This window comes from Rhamphochromis sp. 'chilingali', assembly GCF_963969265.1.
Source record: "Rhamphochromis sp. 'chilingali' genome assembly, chromosome: 21".
Classification (NCBI taxonomy): domain Eukaryota; kingdom Metazoa; phylum Chordata; class Actinopteri; order Cichliformes; family Cichlidae; genus Rhamphochromis; species Rhamphochromis sp. 'chilingali'.
This window is the reverse complement of record NC_137949.1, coordinates 29517291-29539419: the sequence shown is the minus strand read 5'-3', so window position 1 is coordinate 29539419 and position 22129 is coordinate 29517291. Positions and strand designations below refer to the sequence as shown.

The 22129-nt window shown below is 42.5% G+C and overlaps 1 protein-coding gene across 6 annotated transcripts; it reads right to left on the bottom strand.

Annotated features, from left to right (window-relative positions):
• Nucleotides 1-2694: 2694 nt before the first annotated feature.
• ktn1 (kinectin 1) lies at nucleotides 2695-21841 on the bottom strand. 6 transcript variants are annotated; one of them, XM_080871451.1, is made up of 36 exons: nucleotides 21682-21841; nucleotides 15703-16412; nucleotides 15267-15425; nucleotides 15039-15155; nucleotides 14822-14952; nucleotides 14577-14681; nucleotides 14287-14427; nucleotides 13988-14094; nucleotides 13617-13761; nucleotides 12972-13068; nucleotides 12686-12870; nucleotides 12498-12545; nucleotides 12300-12337; nucleotides 12086-12176; nucleotides 11714-11782; nucleotides 11546-11583; nucleotides 11370-11460; nucleotides 10795-10863; nucleotides 10662-10699; nucleotides 10276-10366; nucleotides 10041-10153; nucleotides 9871-9955; nucleotides 9636-9676; nucleotides 9421-9511; nucleotides 8580-8666; nucleotides 7063-7152; nucleotides 6871-6957; nucleotides 6702-6791; nucleotides 6454-6546; nucleotides 6278-6346; nucleotides 6093-6176; nucleotides 5272-5355; nucleotides 4226-4309; nucleotides 4035-4130; nucleotides 3816-3926; nucleotides 2695-3702 (listed from the first exon to the last, which is right to left on the bottom strand). In XM_080871451.1, the coding sequence occupies exons 2-36, from the start codon at nucleotides 16409-16411 to the stop codon at nucleotides 3673-3675; spliced, it is 3804 nt and encodes a 1267-aa protein (XP_080727577.1). In that variant the 5' UTR covers nucleotide 16412; nucleotides 21682-21841; the 3' UTR covers nucleotides 2695-3672. The 6 variants fall into 6 exon arrangements, with proteins under 6 accessions (XP_080727577.1, XP_080727579.1, XP_080727580.1 ...); XM_080871453.1 differs by having other exon boundaries at nucleotides 13988-14085; XM_080871454.1 differs by having other exon boundaries at nucleotides 15039-15131.
• Between the last annotated feature and the right edge of the window lie 288 nt (nucleotides 21842-22129).

The following is a 22129-nucleotide window of genomic DNA, read 5'->3' as shown; positions in this document are numbered from 1 at the left end:
AAAAGTGGGAAAAGACATGGTTTTTTAAAAAAAACTATTCAGAATCCTCCTGGTACATTTTCAGCGAGTGTGTGAAAAAAAATAAATTGTGAAATCGGATTTTGTAATTTTGCTGGTAACCCCTTAGGATCTTGTGTTATTTGATTATGACTTTATTGCAGCTGGCTAATGCATGTGATTGATTGTGCAACTTAATGACATCACTACGGATGTGCATGCCTCGAGGTTTTATTTTCACCACACCATTGCTCATTTTTGTCTCTGTTTTCAGCATGAAGCCTTTTGTTGGCTTCCGGTCCGTGAGTGCATGCTTATTTCATTCTGTAATGTCAGTCAACTGGCTGATGCGCATTTGTCAAATAATAACACCAAGGCCTAGTAATTTGGCTAATTGCTTTTCTGAGACTGACTCAGAAATCTAATTTATCCAAATGTCCACACGTGACGCTACTAAGAACCTCTCAGCCTCTAGTAACACCTCTTTTAGTACATCACACATTCACTTTTTTTTCCCCCTCATGCTTTTCTGGTGAAAGTGCCACTTTTGTCTAGCAGTCTCCTCCACGCTTTAATGGCTCTGTCTTGTTTAACAGGAATCTGAATGGCTGGAGGTGCTATTACTGCTTCAGCCCTGTTGCCTCTGCAGTAATGGCCTTCTATTTGAACTGGTGTCCAGTTTCAAAGTGCAATAACACCTACAGAAAACAAAAGGTAGTCAGGGAATACAGGAGCCGGAAGGGGGGAAAAAGCCTCCCCACCCTCACGAACAACAAATTTAAACTTCACCACAATAAGACAGAGTATTGTGCATTTGTAAGCATTACAAGTCAAATAGTTGGCATTTGTTGAATCCCTTTAATGGTGCCACTGATAGCACGGATTAACATCAGCTTCTTCGGCATTTGTGCATAGGGATCAAGCTGCATTTGGCCTGGAACTACAAGGGCCAGGGACTGATCTTAATGCTGTGGGTATAATGAATGTTTACTCCTTTTTTGTGTCACTGTCTCCTTTCTCTTTGCTTTCATCCGCCATTGTCTTTGTAATAGAGCTCTATGGTCGTTTCTGTGTCTGTCTGATTCACGTTCCCACATGCATACCCACAGAAATACATACAGATTTTTTTTTCAGGGGGGGGATCAAAAGCTTTCTACCACATACCACACTGATAGGGAGCAGATGCAGGGAGTGGGCTGCTTTTCTGGAGCTGTGCTGGTGTAGTATGAGTGTAAATCTGTGTTTAGGGGGAGGAGTCAAGCGTTAGCAAGCAAGAAGCATGCAGAGCAGAGGCGTACTGCAACAAACTAAATTGCACAATTGAGGGTATGAGTGTTAGCAAAGGAAACACAAGGCCCCTGTCAACTTCCTCACTGCTCTTTGGCAGGCTTTACGTGATAGCATCTCTATGCAAGAGGTGATTTGCTATTTTATCTAGGGATTGAGAGTAACGTAGTTTCTATTCTCTGTATGTCCTGTACATGTGGCAGAATTGACAATAAAGTTGACTTTGACTTTTGACTTTGAAAACAATGAGCATGTGTCTGACAAAGTGAAACCTCAGATTTATGACATTTTAAAATCTCTGCAATTTCCACACAAAGGACATCATATTGATTACAATGGCGGAACTGTAGAAAATATCCCTCATTTTAGATATACTATCAAACGTGTACATTTTTAGGCGTGTAAGCAAATGACTGTATAGTAGGAAATACCCACTTTGCAGTCAGTTGTGCACACATGGTTAAGCAGTCTGCAACAACAGGCTGTGAAAGGTGCTTCCTGCGCGATCCAGTTTAACAAGCATATCAAAGATGCTGTGAAGCATATTTGTTCGCGAGGTTTCCATGAAGGCAACAGCTAGACCTCCAGTCAGCTGACTGGAGCATGACAGTGTGGGAGAATGTGAGGAATGTGCTGATTCCATGTTGCCTGTGTTCCTGATCTGACCCGCACCCCTCCTCCAGGCAGCACAACAGTCCTGTTGTTTTAAAGGCCTTTTAACATGCAAAAGATGAGAGCAAGAGCTTTCTGCGAAGAGAAGTCACAGTCAAGTCATGTCTAGTCGCATGCAGATTTATCCTTTTGTCAAAAATAAAAAGCCGGAGGTGGCAAAGAAAATATGGAAAATTTAGAAAGAATACACCCAGGCCTTTGTGCCTTTATAAGGGCTCAAGTAGAATAGTAAAATTTCACTTTCAAATGATCACAGTAGAGTGGTACTTTCCAGCATTACAGGTGTCATCCTTGGTAGGTTCTAGATTTTAGCTATTAGTTCTTTCATAAGAGTTGTACCGCTGATAGAATTTGTAAGCCTCACACAAAGCAGAAAAAGTGTCCCATAGTGAGGGATTATACAGCATGTTACTATCACAGGAACCTGGTCACACCCCAAATGTTCCATTATTGAGGGCACGCAATATCAAGCTTTTTTACTATTATACAAAAACACTTACCCAGAATAACGCCTCTGCATGATGGACATGTTTATTCTGCATTGTCATGCTGAATTTACCTGCTAGCAATCGCACCATTAACAGAAGCTTTGACTTTTCCTTTCCCCATGTTCAGGATTGTTAAGGCTATAAACAAAATCAATTCAAGTTCCAACTTAGGTTATATGCTGCCCCACTGTGGCGAGAAGAGGGAAGTGCATTGGTAGAAGGGGGGGGGGAAGCAGCACAGGAGGCTGAACAGATTTATCAAGCATCCCTTTTATTAACATCACCCGTTACAAAAAGAACAAAATCTTCAGTGTTAATGATCTTAGCAACAATATAGCGAGTGCTGATTACAGATGATATGGGACGCTTATTCCTAGAGTAGTTGCAGTAGGATTAAAAACCCCTACACTGTTGACCTGGCCGTACACAGCCAGGGTCACACACACTCCCTTCTGTTTGGAGCTACAGTACAGACTTGAGTACAATTTGTCCATGCATCTCCATAGTTACAGTCACGTAGTGACCCTTCAGATATGCTGAGACCTCTTCTGATCTCCCTTCTCCCACCCAGTACTGAGCCAAGGTATAACATGGAGCTATGAATGAATAAATGCATAATGGATGCACAGTTGGATAGTTTTCTGATCAGGAGGAAAACAGATCAACAACAGTGTATTTCAGCAGGTCCTAACTGATACATTTAAACACTACATATCTTTAAGTTAAGAAGAAAAGGACTGAAAAACCAAAGTTTGTTTAGTCGAGTTGGAAATTCGTATCACTGCCCTCTCTTAACACAAATAACAACAAAACTACTGCAGTACTCAAAAGGATTTCAGTGAAAAATACAAGCAATTTAAAACAGAGGAATGGTTTCCACATAGTTTAAATTATGCTGGATGTCATTAAGTTTAGAATAAAAATTAACTGGCATTGTTGCTAAAAGAAGAGGAATGTGGTGGGAGTGGAATAGTGTGTATTTTGGTATAGTGCCTGGAGTTAACTGTAACCTCTGCCTGCTCCTCTGTGGCCAGCAGTGAGTCTGGGAGTGGTTTGCCAGCGTTTTGGCCAGAGTCAGTTTGAGGCTGCCTACAGTACAAGTGCAGTGATAGAGGTTGAAACGGAGGAAGTGGCTGGGTGTGACAGTATGCTGTGATGTGGTCAGGATGAGACCGAAAGTCAAAGGTGGTCTCTGTAATACAGTCAGGGTGGCTGCGTGGGGGTCTCACTATACCTTGGGCAGATCTTTATCAGCCTCCTGAGGGAAAGCACAAACATTCAATTGCAAAGTTTAATCTTCATTGGCAAGAGGAAAGACAGGAGTATGATACCCAATTGTGAATAACAAAGCGCACGATCAAAAGGCCTCACCCCCTCCTGTCTCTTAGTGAGTTGCCGGCTGACAGTTTGTAGCAGCTGCTGCAGTTCGGTGACTGTCTGACCCAATCCTGCAGTCATTTTCTCGTTTCTGTCAATCTCCTCCTGTCACAAACACAATTTTTTGGTCTTAACATGACATTAAAAGGATCAGATGTCACTACATAAACATTTGGTGTCACAACAGTGTTACAACACTCAAACTGCCCTTACTCTTTGTGATGACAGACTGCTGTTCTCGATCAAGTCATCAGCATTGTCTGTCACTTTTGAGAGCTCCCCTTGGATCAGATCAACAGACTGTTGGGCCTGCATGAAGGGACAGCAATTTCCACTTGTTAGCATTGTGGTTGGCAGTTTGACCTTTATCAGAAGTGTAATGAAATCCAGATCGTTCCCGTTACCTTATACAGGTCACCAGCCACTTTTTGCCTCTCGTTTTCTTCTGCCTCCAGCTTCGACAGCGTCTCAGTGAGCTGGGTTTTCAGCTGGAAAGAAACCAGACATTTAGATATTTTGCACTGTTGACCTGGCCTTTGAGTCCCGCTTCTAGTTTTTCAGAACATATACAAATCCTCCTGCCAACATAACTACATTAAACAGTTCAACATTTGCACAGATTTCATTTTTTCCCTGGGCCTGCTTAGACAATGTTCAAACCAAAAATAGCACTAAGCTCATGTGGGCTTTTTGGTACAAGCTGAGAGGATGAATCATAATCCAGGAAGTCCTGTTTAAGTAATAAAGTAATTCCCTAAATTTTATCAGACATCGCAATACTTCGTGTGTACTTCAGAAGAAATGACTGTATCACTGATAACTTTCCAGACTTTGCACATTTGTCTCAGTTTTTCCACAACTGTAAGATAAATCCAGTCATTATGTCAATCACTTAACACAAGAACAGAAGGAATGCACACCAATTGGTATGAACCACATAGCAACGTGATCGTCATTCTTATAGTGCTATTGTTGAAGTGAACACAGCCAAAATATTGCTTAAAACTACTAAAGATTCATGACCACCGAAGACATTCAGTGACTATCAGACAAAACAGACGCAAGGCTTGCCTGAAGGCATCAGAGAAGTTAAATTATAAGTGATAGACAAAGAGGAGGCATACTTTTGGCCTGGCAGAGAAAGATTTTTAATTAGCAAGCCATTTGTTAGACACAAGTAGAGTGCAGGTGCAGAAAAAGAAGAGTTAGTATTATAACTCAAAGGTGAGTCATCACTCAGAAGCTGGAAACCCCGCCCCCCCCCCCCCCCCCCAAATCTTATTCATGACTCCACCATACAAGTCCAAATCTACAGAGTTTGTGAATGATGACCCACAGTTTTGCAGTAGATAGAGAACCCCGTTCTGTTGCAGTCAGTGTCGCGCCACTGCTGAGTGCAATAAAGGCTAAGATTTAAAGGAGCTCTAGCTAGAGGGTGAGCAACGCTTACCAAAGTCAGCTCCTCATTCTGTCTGATAGCCTCTGTATATGAGCCATCAAGTCTGGTCTGCAATTCAGTCAACAGATCTTTGAGCTGAAATTGAGTTTGACAGGGTTTTGTTTAATGTGGGTCTGTCATAGGTGAACCAGGTCAGCACTACCAGCACACAGTTTATGCAGTCATAAGGCATCCACAACTAAAAAAAAAAGGTCATAAATGAAGCAGAGGGAACCAGTTGTGCATGACTGCAGATAACCAGATTCATAAGTGATTAAATTCACACAAAACAAAAACCTGTGCTGTGTGAACTTTATATTCCCAGAATAAACAAACGGTGGGATGCCACAAAACACCACACATGGAGCAGTTTTCACACATGAACTTTGGACAATTTCAAGACTTAATTTGGGATATTTCTCACAGTTATCCGTTTCTCAGATGTAGCACAGAGCAGAAAATGCTGAAATAGCCTAAATTGGACACATTTGCACTCATGGAAATACTTAAGTCTTTTTAAAGTGAGGGGGCTGTGTGGGTAGAGCCTTGCACATGACATTCACTAGCTAGTGGTGAATGCACCAGGATGTTACCTGTGCTAACCACACATCAGTGCGATCCGACATTACAAAGACTTAAACTGCCATCTCTGTAGTCTAATGTCCAATCAGACTGCATATAACATTTGCAGTCTCAACGCAACCTCTGTTGGGTGCTCTCTGCAAATGTTCAGGGTAAAGGTGCATGTGTGAAAACAGCTCAACTGTTACACAGAGGTCGCACGTTCACCTCAAGAGGTTAAACATGACTGAAGGAGTCCAGTTTCTGCTCACCTCTCTGACTTCTGTCACATAAGTGGCACTCTCGCGCTCTGCCCTCTCCAACTCAGACTCCAAGTGCTGTTTTTCTCCTCTCAGCTACAGAGCACAACAGATGAGCAGAGATACAAATGACAGCCGCTCTAACAGGACATTTGCGAGTGTACATTGTAGACTTTTTGTGTGTTTGGTTTACTGACATTTTCCAACTCTGCTTCATCAGTTAGTCTCTCGACCTCTTGCTCCAAAGCTGCGACTTTCTGGCTCATCTGAGATCAAAGAAAGAAGAACGATCCAGTGAGAGAGAACTCTCAATATTTCACTTCAGTGACTGTGCATTTTGGAGTTTTATCTCTTGCTAAACCTGAATCCATACCTCTCTTTGTTCTGCTTGCGATAGCTCCAGCTTCACCCTCCAGCGAGACTCCTCCTGCTCCACACTGTTCTGGAGGCGCTGCAGGATGCCCTCCTGTGGACACAACAGAAATGACAGCTCCATTTGGAAGGGAGATCACTGTGCTGCCATAATGGCAACTGATGGCAACTCCCTCACCCCCCTAAAAAAAAAAAAATAGAACCCCCCCAAACAAACAAACCCAAAAGCAAAATAAAAATAACTCTTACTGTCTCTGCCAAAACCTTCTTGTACGTCTCACAGTCTTTCTGTAGAACCCTTTGAGTTTCCTCAGCTTCTTTCAGTTTCTCAGCCAGTTCCTAGAAAGTGGATCGTACTTACTGATGGACTCATTTGAAAAAGGAATGATGTTCAACTTTGCATTTTTTCCAAATTTACCTCCGAGTCTCCTGATCCAGGGCTGGATTGTGGAGCTGAGTTTTCACCTGCTGCCCTTTCAAATCTTTGGAGCCATTCTTGATGGTTCTACAGGACAATTAAGGTGGAAAAATGAAGTAAACATCAACCACAAAACATGTAGCTGTAGTGTAAAAATGCATTTAGCATAGAGGTAAATGTTTCCTCTCATACCTGTTCAGAAGGCAGAGGCACATGTGGCAGAAGTCTGTGCAGAACATCTCGGCACTCAGCCTGACATACAGCCAGCGCTGTCTGGTTCTCCTAGAAGGTAGGGAGCAAATTGTAAAGGAATAAAAAGAGAAGAGGAGATTAACAAATGACTGTTTAAATACTTAAGATATTTTCGATGACAAGGTCCAGTGGTCATCCAAGCAAATATAACCACCAACTTTCTCTTAACCCCCATCAATCTGTTTCAAACCAGTGATCAGACTGCTTCAATCAAAATCCCACAAATTTTATAATGCCAGCTCGTTATCAAAGGACAAAAAAACAAAAATCTCACTCCCAGTTCCATTTACTCTGAGAAACCATAAGCATCAATGGACCACAGCTAGGCCATGTGTCACATCAGATTCAGAGCATCTCTCATTTGTGTTCACAAATTTACCTTGATACTCGCCAACAAACAAAAAGTACTGATCAGTCCTCTAATAACACACCATCAACTCTGAGGTCTGAAAGGGGGAACGCATGCCATACACGAGCCAGCTGGCTGTCTAACCACTGTTTGCATTAACACGCTGTCACAAGACAGCTTTGACACAGAGTGTGGAGCTGAATACAACCAACCAGCATGCACCGATAGCACACAACAGCTGCCAAGGAACTCCCTGGCTCAGGCGCGAGAAGGTGCTTTCTACTGTACTCAAATGGCAGGAGAGCAGCTGCTGTGCAGATAGTTCGGCATGTACCCTCACCTAATGTAGGAGGATGACTGAAATAAACGTTACTGTAACTCTTAATAGCACAGCTATCTGGGAGCAAACTCTACATGAAGTAGAAATGCATGAAAAGAACAGCTGATTTAGTTGCACTTTGTTCACCCTGATAGAGAACAAAGATGTTTCAGTTGTGAGAACAGAGCATTGAGAAACATTAGAGGACTGCTGCATATTCATTACAAGCTTTGAATGTTAACACTTCTCTTATACAAAAAGGGAAAAAAGGACTAGATTTGAATTAAACAGATTTTCTTTGATTAACTGGTGATCTTAACAGTACAATGTCACAAAGCATGCCACATGACAGAGAGACGACAGGAAGCTGCAAATGATTACAATGAATCTCAATCTAATGACATCTAGTGAATTTCTAAGTCACTGCACACTCATTTCCAAGCATCGACCTAAGCTTTGGGTAAGGAAAGGAAAAAATAAACCTCTTACACTTAAAAGCGTCAAGGAAAGTTATGTATACACACTTAAGAGGCCAATATTTGTTAAATAAAGTCGGAGATGCCCGAGGGGGAGCAGATTACTGTAGTTCAACAGCTCAAAAACAGCCAATTAAAAAGTTGAGGCCAAACAACAGAGCGGGAGGAGTGAAGGTAAATGAGTATGCAGCGTTGTTATGGATGATGGCAGAAAAGAAATTTCACTGGGTCGATTATGGCAAAACACAGCGTTTCGGAGGGGGATGCATCAGATTGGAACTAGAGTGAAGTAGACTGAGGTGAGGTGTCGAACCTTGACAGCTTTGCTGAGTTTCCCTTGAAGCATGGACTCGGTGGCTGACAGAGCTTCCATTGCACTCCAGTTTTTCTCCCGAAGCTCCTGTTTTGGTCAGTTCCAGAGAGATACTACTTTCAGTTCAGCCTCGGGGGGGGAATGCATTCAGTGACCCTCAAATAAAGACTGGTAGAGTAACAAAACGAACCAAAGGCATTTCTCATCCATGCTCCACTAGCTAAAAATATGTAAAAAACAAAAAGTCTTGATAGTCCTACTCTGACACCATGTGTGGTTTAAAACAACATGCACAGCCTGCACAGGTATATTTAGTAAAAAAATATTCGTTTTATTTCTAATTAAAATAAGTGTCTTCAACTATAGTGTGCATATAATAATACAAATATGTTTATATGCTTCTCAGATTAAATAAACCTCTCTCAAAAATAAGAGAGACGAGTTTCTAATGCTCTGAATCACCCACAAGCACAAACAGGCTTGCTGAAACAGTCATGGCCAGCGGCGAGCACAACAAGAGTAGGCTGGAAGCCCTCTTATGCAATGCTCAGCTTAAGCAATCCAAAACAGACACTGAACTGATGTGTGTGTAATCGTGTTACATACACAACCTGAGCTGAAGAAAAATGTGTATTTGGTTTAAAACAAACAAAACAAGGAAAAAAAGCACTATTTAAAATGAACAAAAAGCGAGTGGCAGACAACAATAGGCAGAATGAATATATGCAGTGTGCAACACTGTGGGGGGAGTGCTTTGTGAAACACAATGGGCAGGGCTGATTGCTCATAGGGTTTGACCTGTGCCATTCCACAGTTCAGGTCATTGCTATGTGAAACCTACATCATTCTTCTTCCTTTGAAGGTTTACGGTGTTCCTCAGCTCAGCCAGCTCAGCCTGCAGAATGGAGACCTGTTTCTCCTTCTCTGACAACCTGACAGAAAACAGCAGAACCACACATTACAAAACTGATCACACTTCCGGTACAATACAGTAAACAGGCCTAAAAAATAAAACAGCGTTGGTATTGTTTTGATATGCCATGCAATACTACTCACGCTGTAAGGAGCTCAGGGCTTGGCACTACCGTGTGGGACTGCTATATGTGCGGGAGAGAAACAGACAATGAAAACCAGCACTGAATATCTCATGACACTAAAATAGGAACAGCCAAATAAAGAAGCTATAGCATGACGACAACCTTTAACATAGTAAAGAGAGCCCCCCCCCTCCTCAAATGACATCTGGATGATTTTAGCCAGAAAATGTGTAACATGAGCACTGTTGCTGTACCTGCTGAATCTTCTCGCTTAGCTCCTTCGTCCTTGCCTCCAGCTCACTCTGTAGTGTCTGGATCTTCTGGTCCTTTCCCACCAGCCTGTTGGTCAAATGTTGGTCATCAAAAGTCGGATTTGAAAGGCGTGTGCGTAGGGAGCTTACACTGAGGTGCTGATTTAACTCACTGAGCCTGGAGTTCTTGGAGCTGAGTAGCAGAGCTGGTCAGCGCTTCTGCTGTCTCCTTCTGTCTCAGCTGCTCCATCTCTGCCTGCAAGGCAGCCAACTGCTGCTCCAGAGCCTGTGAGACAAAAACTGATTCAGACAAGAGCCCAAACAAGGACAACACTGAAGAACAATGTGAAGAAAGGGTCTTTTGAAATCTGCCAAACTGTTTATACTGATACAAGGAAAGGGCTGCACCTCAACTGTCTTCTCTCTGGCCGAGCTGCTGTCTTGTGCTGCCTGTAGACTTTCCTCCACCATTTTCAGCTTTGTTTCCTTTTCTTGGATCCTTTGAAGCACAATAAAATAAGGGTCAATATATTGTAAAGCCTGTGAAATCTGCTTATCTTCACAATATCAACAATGAGAGGACATTCAACAATAGAAAGCCTCTTGTTCCAATGGGAATGGATGTTGAAAGAGCTACTATGAGGGGTGTGTCTTAGGAGTGTCCTGGACTGCCAGGGGGAAGTCGTTTTTTTATATGCTTACAGAGTCAGTAGTAGCCTTTGTTTTCATGAATAGGATATGGTTGGAACTAAACCTTTGTACTAAATAATCAAAATAAACTTTATTGATCTTACTTGCTCTGGAGTTCTTCCACCATCAGCTCTGAAGACACCTTTAGTTAGAGGGAAGAAAAAAGGAAAAAATATATATACAGAATAGGAATCAAAAATTCAGGAAATACTTCTTAATAATCATTTTAGAACCCACCTGTTTATCCATCTTTTTCTTAAGGTCCTCAATTTCTTGTTGAAGTGACTCATTCTCTTTCCTTGCAGTCTATATTAGGGGAAACAAATTAGTTTAAGACTTCATATCAATTAAAGATTGTGGTTAGCAGGCCAACAGTATTATGCAGAGTCACTTAGGGCGATCGTGGCTCAAGAGTTGGGCGTTCGCCTTGTAATCGGAAGGTTGCCGGTTCGAGCCCCGGCTTGGACAGTCTTGGTCGTTGTGTCCTTGGGCAAGACACTTCACCCGTTGCCTACTGGTGGTGGTCAGAGGGCCCGGTGGCGCCAGTGTCCGGCAGCCTCGCCTCTGTCAGTGCGCCCCAGGGTGGCTGTGGCTACAATGTAGCTGCCATCACCAGTGTGTGAATGTGTGTGTGAATGGGTGGATGACTGGATATGTAAAGCGCTTTGGGGTCCTTAGGGACTAGTAAAGCGCTATATAAATACAGGCCATTTTACCTTTTTTTTTTTTTTACTTAGGGGAAGCTGTGGTCAGATAAATATGTTTATATGAGCCAGCATGTTTTGATTGTGTCTTTTAGAGAAAACAGATACCTTAAGCTCCTCCTCTTTGTTGGCCACCTCAATCAACCCTTTCTCCAACAGGCCCTCTACAGTTTTCATGTTTTCCTCCTTCTCCCGGACACTGTTCAAAGAATTATGGATCATTTATTTCATAGACAGATTAAGACGCTGGTGTATTTAAAATGTGTTCCAGTTCTCATACCCACCTCTTCTGGAACTGGTCCAAAGCCAGCTGGGATGCAGTCTGCAAGAGGACATCCAAAAGTAGATTGTTTTAAATGAAAAACAACCTCTCAAACAAACAAACAAAAAACCCACACCAACATATAGTGGATTTTTTTTCTTAAACAGTAAAGCAAAGCAACACAACTAACCTGATCAGAAATCTGTGCCTGCAGATTCTGAATCTCTGCCTTCAGTGACATGTTCTCATTGTGCAAGGCCTGCAGATGAATGCAGGCGACACTTATTATGCCAAGACAGGGGAGGATCTGACATACTGTGCAATCACTTGGAAATTATAAAGAATTCCTAATTCTGTCTTAGGTTTACAATACCAGGAAGTGCATTAAATCAATTTGTCATCTGAACCCAAAATATCTGCAAATCTGAGCATGCCCTCTTCCCGTGGGGAAGAGGATTTCAAAACTACATTTCCACTCAACACAGCAACACATTCCTGCAAACTAATGAACTGGTACAATGTTAGTAAGAGAAGCTGTAGTGAAGTGCTCTTCTGAAAATACCTGCATGTTAGTTTCTCTACTAGCCCCACTGCTCCTCTCAGCATTTAGAGAATCCTCCAGACTTTTTCGCTGCAGCTCTTTTTCAGCCAGACTAGGCAAAAAAGAAAAACAACAACAACAACAACAACAACAACACAGGGAAAGATGAAATATAGCTCAGTGATACAGCCTGGAATGTGATCCACAATATCTGAGAAGATGAAATCTTTCTTACAGCTTTTGCAGCTCCTCAATGTGGGAGACATGAGTGGCCTAGATATCAAACAGAAATGTCATTAGCCTACATTCTCTCTCTCTCTCTCTCACACACACACACACACACACACACACACACACACACACACACACAGCCATCTAGGTACTCATCCCATATTGACTTTAAATGATAAGTGTGTGAAGTTGACCCATTTACCTGCGTAGAGATCTGGACCTGAAGACTTTTGTTCTCATTCATAAGTTCCTGTTAAACACAAGTCATTAGTGAGCATTAGGTTGAGGACTATAAGATCATTCACATCCATTTTGATATCATTCCATGTAACTACAATAACAGTTTCATTTTTCTTGCTGCAGGTTTGGCACTGCGAGTTGTGAGCACACCTGAACTCGGGCCTGGAGCGAGTCGTCCTGCATACTGTGCTTGGACATTTCCATCAGCTCCCTCACTTTCTGTTCCAGCCGGTCCTTGGAGACCACAGCTTCAGTCAGGCTGCTGTGTAGAGTCTGGATCTCCTTGTTCTTGTTGCTCATCTCAGCCTCAACTGCCAGCAGCTGATTGTGGAGCTCTGCAACCACACGACAGCCGTCACTGAGCCACCATCATTTTTTTTTTTTAGGGTTCACAAGAATTAAAACTTTTGTTTGGTGCAATGTTATGTTTTATCACCTTGTTTGGAGGTCTGAATTTTCTCTCTTTCGGCATTGACACTGTGGATAAAGTTTTGCAGCTCCTCCCAGCGGCGCTTAGCATCCTGCAGCTGTGCCTGGAGACAGATACAAACTCTGTGAACACCTTCCTTCCATACATTTTCATTGGAATTGCGCGATCGTATAAATTTTGCAGAGGAAATTAAAACTTTATGAAATCCATCAGAATATCTAGAGGCTTATGTGCAGATTCTTTCTCTGATTTTTTTCTACACAGTGTAATTCTCGCACTAAGGCTCTTTGCCAAGACTTGTTTGTGTCGAGCCAGCAATTTAAATCTCCATCTTATGATCGTGGTCTGCGACAAGCCGGGAAAGGCTCATCTGAGTGTCTAGCAAGAAAAGTGTTGTTTATACACAGCACAAAGCCTCAAACATTCCTGCTTCCAAAGGCAACAAAAATCCTTCCAGCTCAGGTTCTGTTTCCCATAACCCTCACCGGGACTTCCACTACAACCTCCTCCCATTTCCCGAGTAATGCTGCCACACCCGCTAACCAGATTTGAAGCATGACCAGGTTTTGCACAACTCGGTTCATTTTTGTCTCAGCTGGGGAAACTGAAGCACAGGCTAAATAAACACGCCGTGCATCTGGATTAGCGTACCTCCAGCTGGGACACGTTCTGCTTGTAGCTGACCTCCAGTGACTTCCTCTGGTGCTCCTCCTGCTGCAGCTTGCTGTTGCTGTCTGATAGCTCTTTCATCAGGCCGGCATACTCAGAACGCAACTTGTTTAGTTCGGCCGAATTCCTATCAAGCACACGTACATGACACGAAAATGCGTTTGTTAAGGGATATGTATGGGAAATTGCAGCAGAAGCATTCTACAAATAGCTTAGACTATTGTGTAACGAAAGATAAGGTAAAAAGACAATGAGGTGACTAAGAGAGATAGCTGGAATCACTATGCTTCACTACGCTGAGCATGAGAGATGTATGGAACTCTAGGGAGCGTGAACAGCTGTGTAACACTGACTTGCTCTCCATCTGGTTGGTGGCGGAGCTGACTGCGTCCCTCAGGATGCTGTTCTCTTGCTGCAATCGACTGATCTGGCCTTCCAGCTGCTCCCTCACCTGCTGAAACTACACACAATTAACAGTACTGAGTCTTCACCAACTCTCTCTGGAGTGCCAAAGAAGCTGCCAGAAGTTTTTTTCTTCACATTTTTGAAATTCCTCATTTCTTAAACAACACTAGCAGTTACCCAAGTGTTATCAAGTATAATACAAGCCAGTACTTGCTGTACTGAAAATAGTTGAAATGTAAGGCTTCACCTTTATTTGCATTGTCTGGAGCTCTTGGTAGGTGCCCTGTGCTTTGACCTGCATACTGCCCAGTTCTTTCTCCATCGCTGCGCGTTGCTCCCTCATCATTGATTCCACCCTGTTTGTCTTCTGCTTCTCAACTTGCAGCTCCTGAAGCAAAGTATGAAGATAAATTAAGCATTTTACTGAACCAAGCGGAATTATTCCAGCATTACAGAGATTAAGTTGGAAGGAAATCAGTCATGTCACAATCATTAGGGGGAACAAAAAAAAAGAAAGAAAAAGATTGGACTCTAGACCTGACTGAGCTGTTTCACTTTGTCTTTGGCAATGGAGGCCTCCTCCTGCAGAGTTGTCAGAAGCTTTTCCCTTTCCTGGGCAGTCGGGTCAGGCCTAGTTGAGGACTGTCAGCAAAAGAGAACACATTTTAAAAGAAGGCATAGAAAGTCCAACTACAAACACTGGGTGGCCTGCCAAATGCAAACAGTGTGGAATGTTGTTTGTGACAGCACCCAATTCAGCTTATCTCTTATTAATCTCTCACCTTGTGCCAGGCGTCCACGGCATTAGGGCTCTTCTCTCGCAGTAGAGCCATCACACTGACGGCCTCTGCATCTGACAGAGCCAGGCTGGACAGACCGGAGAGCAGCTCCTTCAGTTTCACCTCTGTGTTCTCTGTTAAGGCCAGCAAAAACGAGAAACTGAGTTTAAAAGGGCTTACAAATATTTTGGGATTAAAAACCCACGCTTTCACCTCTTACCCTTATCAGTCTCGTTTTTCTGCTTCTTGCCAGACCCTTTGGATGGTGCGTCATCGTTATGGGCTGTCTGGTGGTTAGCAGAAGCTGCTGAGTCTGGCAAAATATGGGCTTCATCAACTGGATTTCAGAAAATACTCTTTATTAGATTTTGTCTTTAGAGTCTTAATAGAGCCAAATTCTTCAAATTTAATGTTATTAATTAATAATGCAATATTTTATCATCATTACCATGATCAGTTTTCTGCTTCTTGGCAGAATTCTTCTTTTTGCCACTGGTCACGCTTTGAGTTGCACCATCTAAAACTTTGGTTTCAGCCACAATGGGAGCTTCTTTCTTGACAGTAGCTGGGGCCTGCTCCACTTTAACCTCTGTATGCTGCTCATCTGCTGGAAAGACAGGACGGCAAGTTCAGAAAACCTTCTCAGGTTGCCTTGATTGATTAAATAAGAATGCTCGATTATCATTAAAGTTACTGGCACAAATATCCGAACTTGAGAAAGTAGCAACTACAGCAATATATCTTCTCAATTTCACCACAACTGCTGTAATTTCAAACAAATACTAACCAAATGAAACTGCTACTTGCAGTTCTCATGTTTTTTCAAAAAAAAACCCCAAAAAACAAAACTGCAACCATTTTAAACATTACCCTTGGTTACTAACCAGACTCCACTTTTTGTTTCTTCTTTTCCTTCTTTTTCCCAGAAATCTGGGGAGGTGTCTGAGCTTGAACGGGAGCCTGAACAGCTTGGATCTGGACCTGAACCTCACGTTTCGGTGAGGGTGTGCTGGACTGTTTGCTTGCAGCCAATGGTGCCTCTGTCTTGCAGCTGACTGGCTTGGAGCCGTTCACTTCTGGCTCCTCAGAGGGAGAAACTGTGGTGGCGGCGGAAGCAGCAGCGGCGGCGGCGGCAGCAGCAGCTTTGGCAGCCTTCTTCTCCTTCTTCTTTCTCTCTCTCAGACCAGTAGGAGCCTCTGGTGACACCGAAACAGGCACGTAGGGAGTGGGTGTAGGTAGAGCAGGATCAGGGGTAGCAGCTGACACAGGTTCCTCCTCTACCTCCACAGTGGAGCTGTTGGCACCTTCAGCCACATCGAAATCCCGCAAATCCTCCTCTGACTCCCCCCCACCTCCGGTTCCTCCGCCGCTTCCCCCACTGGAGCTCTCCTTCTTCTTGCTCTTCTTCTTTTCATTCTTTTTACGGGGGTCTGGCTTGCTTGGTGGCAACTTGAGGTCACGCTTCTGCTTAGCAAGCACCTCATCGTAGGAGGTTTCTTTCATGAAAAGCCAGAAGAAGAGGAACATGAGGGCGATGACCAGTGAAGGGGCCAGGATGAGCAGGTACTGAGAGTCGTAGATATCCACCGCCATTCTGAAAGTGGACAATAACCCAAGAAAAACAAAACCAAGCTTAGTTTAGGAAACTTATCTTGTTCAATTTACACTTAATATTGGTTTGAAATTTTAATAGATAAAGTCTAATAGACTGATAAAGACAGCTAAATAGCAGATCCTGAGGGGATAAACTGCTCAAACATTGAAACTGATATAATGAGATTTATAGGATTTATACACTCAGTCAGCTTGCTGCTGCTTTCCATCTAACAAGTCTGGCTGGTCTCTCAGCGAGCATATTAAGTTTCAGTCACAGGAGCCAGAGTGATGGCTGAATGTGACAAGTGAAGGGTGGATCCCTCACAAAGGCTAAGAAATTGCATTCTCACAGGCTAGCGCTTTTTCAGTCACACTGTAAAAAAATATCCCAGTTTATCTGCCTTTTGATTTTAATGGGGACTAGAATACGCAGAATGAACAACATGCTGCATTCACAAAGATTTGAAACTTGCAACTGCAAAAACAGACTCAACAGGAAACTGCTTACTGAGCTCACAGACAGGAGAGTGAAGGACAGAGCATAGATCTCCTTGCAAACTGACATCTTTTTGAAAACAGAAAAGAATCCCGGTTTAATTCACTTGGACACTGAATTCACTATTCAGACCCTGAAACTGCATGCATCTTTACACAAACTCTTTGGTTATAGACCTCAGAACAGTGTTCAGACCTGATTCTCTAGGCAGAGTTCATGAGTGGAAATTGATTATGATAGGTGTACATAGGGGCCGGAGTGTAAGCACACCAGTAATGCTGAGAAGGTAGGAGAGGAGATTCTTCTTCTTCACACCCTGCCCCCTCTTAGCAATATGATCCAATTAGAAGACAGTCCCCCAGCCACACAGCTTAACGTATGTACACATGTGTAACTTGTGTACAGAGAGACACGCCTGTGCCTAAAACACTGACTGTGAGACTCAACTTTGTTTGCCCTGGTTTAAAAGGGGACCAAATAGGTCAAGATCATTAGAAAGGCAACTAGGCTAAAAAGAAAATGGCTCACGGTGTCTTAAATAGTCACCTCCCTCTTTCAGCCCCCACAAGAATGACACGGTGGTTATTCTAAACTCATATCGGACCGGATTTGCAAGGGGCAAAAATACACCTACGTCCAAGTGTCACAGGATGAGATCTGCTGCAGCTGCAGTTCGGCCCCCGCCTGCATAAAGCCAAAAGAAGATGATGTTCTTCCACCCCAAGCAGAGTTTACAGAGTCAAGTGGTCCTAAGACATCATCAGCTTTGCATCTGCCAAAGATATTTCTAGGAACTATGTGGTGAGTTTGAGCTGACTCCTCAAGGCTATGCAGCAAGAATAAACTAGCACAAACTGGCATTTTCCCCCCTAAATTTCCCCTTTAGGCTCCAGTTTTTCCTCCCTAGTTCATATCTTTTTCGCTTTAATCGCCCCGATAAGATGTTTTTGTCACATCCTTTGCAAATTTCCAGCAATGGCAGCAACTTTACTAAAAATAAATAAATAACGAACCGTTTTACAACATTGCTGCAAAGTACCTCTTGCAAATCAACACACAATGACACCACGTGCAAAACGGCGACTTATCACAAAAATTAAACCACCGTGTTTTGACAGTGGGGGTAAGTTAAGCCCTGGGTGATGGCAGCAGTATTGTGTCTAACAATGCAGAGTGGCAGCGACAGTGAGTGACCTGAAGTGCGACACAATCCCACTATACTCAAGATTTGTGGCAGCAATACAGCGTAGGAGTCACTGTTGTAGAGCAGACGTCTTTAGTAATTTGGAATAAGCAGATTACCCATGATAATACATTTAAGAATAACTTTCCACTGCAGGGCTTCCTGTGGACTGGCAGGCTTAGTATAATGTTGATACTGTTTCACTCCCTTCTCCCCTCCCTGCCTCGCCCAACCCTTCCCATTACACGCAGCACATAAAAACACATCAGGCTCATTATGACTACTATTTGATCCAATTTTGAAAAATTGTTTGTCTTTGAAACAGCACGCCTTTCCTGTGAACAAACTACGAGCTCCCCATTATGTAACATCTTTGAAACATTTTTTTTTGGGTCCAGTTTTTATTATATAACATTTTTACTTTTACTTTGACTCAAATACATCAGATTGTCTCATCTTAATAATTGATTGAAAATGGCTGTCTTATTCAACCAACCCAAGGACTGAATTCCTTCACACTCACAGAAAACATAAACGGTGTGCAAAGACATATCTGTGAAAGCATGCACCAAGATGTGGTCTTTATAAGAGATTTTACTCTGTGCTGGTCTTTTGTACAGGTATCTTATCTGTGACCTCATTAGAAAATGTGCCATTCATTCAGCGTTAAAGCTTTACACTTGAACCAATAAGAAACACTTAAAAACCAAAAATATATTTCACAGTTCTGGATGAGACTGCCCCAAGCATTAACTACCTGGAACACACTGCAGGTTTTATATATTAAAAAAAGGTCAAAACATAAAGAAGCCCTTTTAAACTATGTACTACAAACACAAGTTTCTAGTGTAAATAAAATCATTAACTTTCAGTTGCTGCTAGATCAGGAAATTGCTGATTGCATATTAGAGGACACTCCCATGCCAGAGTACATTATGTGCCAAAATAACTCCGCGTTTCTTCCTGGTATTTAAAGTGTGGGTGGGGTAAGCAGTATGAAGGTATGAGGCTTGGTTGCTTTGAGTCCCTAGCCTCAGACTGGAAGGTGCATGAGATTTTTTTTGTACGGCCTGAGGCTTGTTCCAGCATCAAAATGAGCCCGCAGGACAAAGCCCTCCCGGGTTATTGGCTCCCCGGAATCTAACCACTTGGCTGGCCAGCCCTCTTGATTTTGGCAGACATGGACACAGAGACAACTCCTGATAACTATCAGATCCAAAAAGCAATACAGAGAGTAATTGAAAATCAGGCCATGCATACATAATAAATGTATAATAGGCAACAAGTCATTTTAAAACACATCTATAGTCCAGGACACTACAGAAAAATTGAGCTTTTTTAGCAAGTGTGCAGTTTCTCTACAATACATTATATAGCCAATGTAAGTTTAATAAACACTATGAAAAATGAAAACTATTTTTCTGGATCAAACCTACAGTAGAATGGTGGGGAGACGGCCAAATGAAAATGTGTTACAAAATGTAATTAAGTGGTAATAACATAATAAATTCATATAATCGTTATGACTGTAACGACTGTATCTGCAGGATTTTTTATTTCTAGCAGCAAGTCAATGTTCACGACAAACTGTAGGAGGTGCACTAGCAGTCACTTTACCTTTATGTTTTAATGTTATAATTACTTTGAAATGATGAAGAACATCTTTGTAATGAAAAGAAAATTGCTTCTTTAGAGTGCGCCATTTTCAATTCAAGTTTAGTACAGGGTTACAGCAACAGTCACTTCAAGACAAAGACTTTATTATTAGAGGGGAAATTCCAATGATTAGATGGTCTTCCCTGAGTAAGCACTTGGCGACAGTGGGAAAGAAGACCTGCTTTTCAACAGGAAGTGACATCTGGCAGTACTAGGGTCAGGAAGGGGCAATTTACAGGCCCTACCATTTGGAGAGTAAATGGGTAAGAAGACAGAAAAGAGGAGCACAAACCACAAACAAATGGGGGGTTAAAAATGGACCACTGTTTTTTCTACTTCCTCCACCATTGTCTAATAAAGTAAACTCTTGAGCGTGGGGGGGGTTTTTTGCCCTTCAAATGAGATGCCATTATATCAACCTCATCCCTACATGTCATTTGTATTTTATTTACATGTTTTGTGTCTGTATTCTGATTTATAATAATTGCATAGATTAGCTAGACTGTTGTAATATGTTGTTTTATTCTTAAAATTTAAGAAATATCATATTCACCAACAACACCTTTTACTCACAAAGAGTCTGATAGTCAGGCAATTAAAATAATCTACCTTAGATTTATTGTTAAGTCAAATGGAAGTTGGCTCTCTCTGAATACTGACATTCATCTTTATCAATCTTCTGGCAATAAACTACAGAAAGTACCAAAGTACACAGTGACAGTCACTGTGTACTTTGGTACTTTCTGTAGTAGGTTTTGGTTTTATTAGAAAACATTAACAAAAAGGTTATCTGCAAGGATATGATCCTGCCTGTCAGGCTTTATCCAGGAAAGTATGTCAACAGTAAAACACTTCAGATTAGAACCCATCTACAGACAGACCTCAAAGAAACTAAAACGAGCACTGTTGTAAAGCAAAGCTAACAATGCTTTCATCAAAAGAGAGAGGGAGCTGAGGCATAACCCTAAAGGCTTTTTAAAATAGGGGCAGTGAGGTCTTGGAAGAAATCTCAAGCTCCTTCAGAGACGTACTTTAGTTTTGTGTTTACTTAGTGAGTAAAAGTCAGTTTAACAAAGTCTCACTTTTCAACAGTAACGTGTTTGGTCGCTAACCCCATTATAATCCCTTTTTATTGTGCTTGCCAGCACCTAAACTTGGTGATATAGCCCCGAGTCACCTCAACATTTACCAGCTGAGCCCTAAATGTCCCAGCATGCTAGGTCATGCCACACGTAGCATCGTGGGCCTTGTGCTGACTAGTCAGCAATGGCAGCTATTCTTACACTTAGAGGAACACTGTCAATGATCGCAGCATGTAATCACAGAAAAAGCAGAAGTGGCCTAAGCTAGCCCAGCTAGGTCATTTATCACACGTCATACTCAAATAAACCTTGAAAACGAAAGAAAAGACAACACATGTCACAAAGATGACTTCCCAGAATGACGAGCAATAATGTCCAACTGCTGGACATTAACTGTGTTCCGGCCACGGTCATAAACAGTTGCTACTGTGTATAAATCCATGAGCGAAAAGAGCCGTCACCACTTTTTAAGTTCGACTAGGTGGCTATAGCTCAACACTATGAATGGGCTAGCTAACTAGCAAACTAACGACAGCAAGGCACTAGCCTTAGCTGCCCAATCCAATTAGTACAGAGGCGACAGAACTGACCACACAAATGTTAGCCGAAATACTTTGACTCTCTTTCACACTCTCTGGAGGGGTGGACATTTGCCCACACGGGCCTCATTCCTCCTCAGATCCTAGCCTCCGTGTCTCTTGAAATCTCTGACCCGTCCCCATCCTTCCGTTAAAGTCCTGAGGGCCGTTCCCAGGCCTACGTGAAGAGCTAAGCTGTGCTAAGTACGGGATGAGCAGCTTTTTTCACAAGAAACGAATAGAAGATTTCCAGAAACAGCCGCTAGAAATACCTGTAGCTTCAGTTTGCTGTTCCCTTAGCTAGTAGTGAAATGGCGTTGCTCTGCGTTGACACCAGCACACTCCTGCCTTCCCAGGGCAGCTCCAACCCGGCTTTCTTCTGCGCTATCCGTCACAGAGAATCTGCTGTTTCTGGTTCGCGGGGGCGGGTCACAGTCAGCCTGCTAAGGAGCGTTCATTTTGAGACTCGTGGCACACCGAAGGCCACATGTCATCACATTACAAATAATAAGTAAAAAGTACCGCCCTTTCGAAACATTCTTGGCTCGTAAATCTTACGATACTGAAAGAGGAGTGGTCCAGCGCACTTCCCCAAAGTCTACAGACCAGAGTACTATAATTGTATGACAAGTTCCAGCAGATCTTTGCTTACCATTATGGCTTACGGCAATATTTATGTAATTGTAAACTAAGAGAGTGAGATGTTATTAACTTAATGCG

Bases quoted from the DNA above. Each gene is read 5' to 3' on its own strand.
- ktn1 (XM_080871451.1), bottom strand. From the start codon at position 16,411: ATGGCGGTGGATATCTACGACTCTCAGTACCTGCTCATCCTGGCCCCT. The intron at 11,584-11,713 runs GTTAGTTGTGTT...GTCCTCTTGCAG, and splicing joins AGGCACAGATTTCTGATCAG to ACTGCATCCCAGCTGGCTTT. The intron at 6,347-6,453 runs GTATGGATTCAG...CTTTGATCTCAG, and splicing joins CGCAAGCAGAACAAAGAGAG to ATGAGCCAGAAAGTCGCAGC.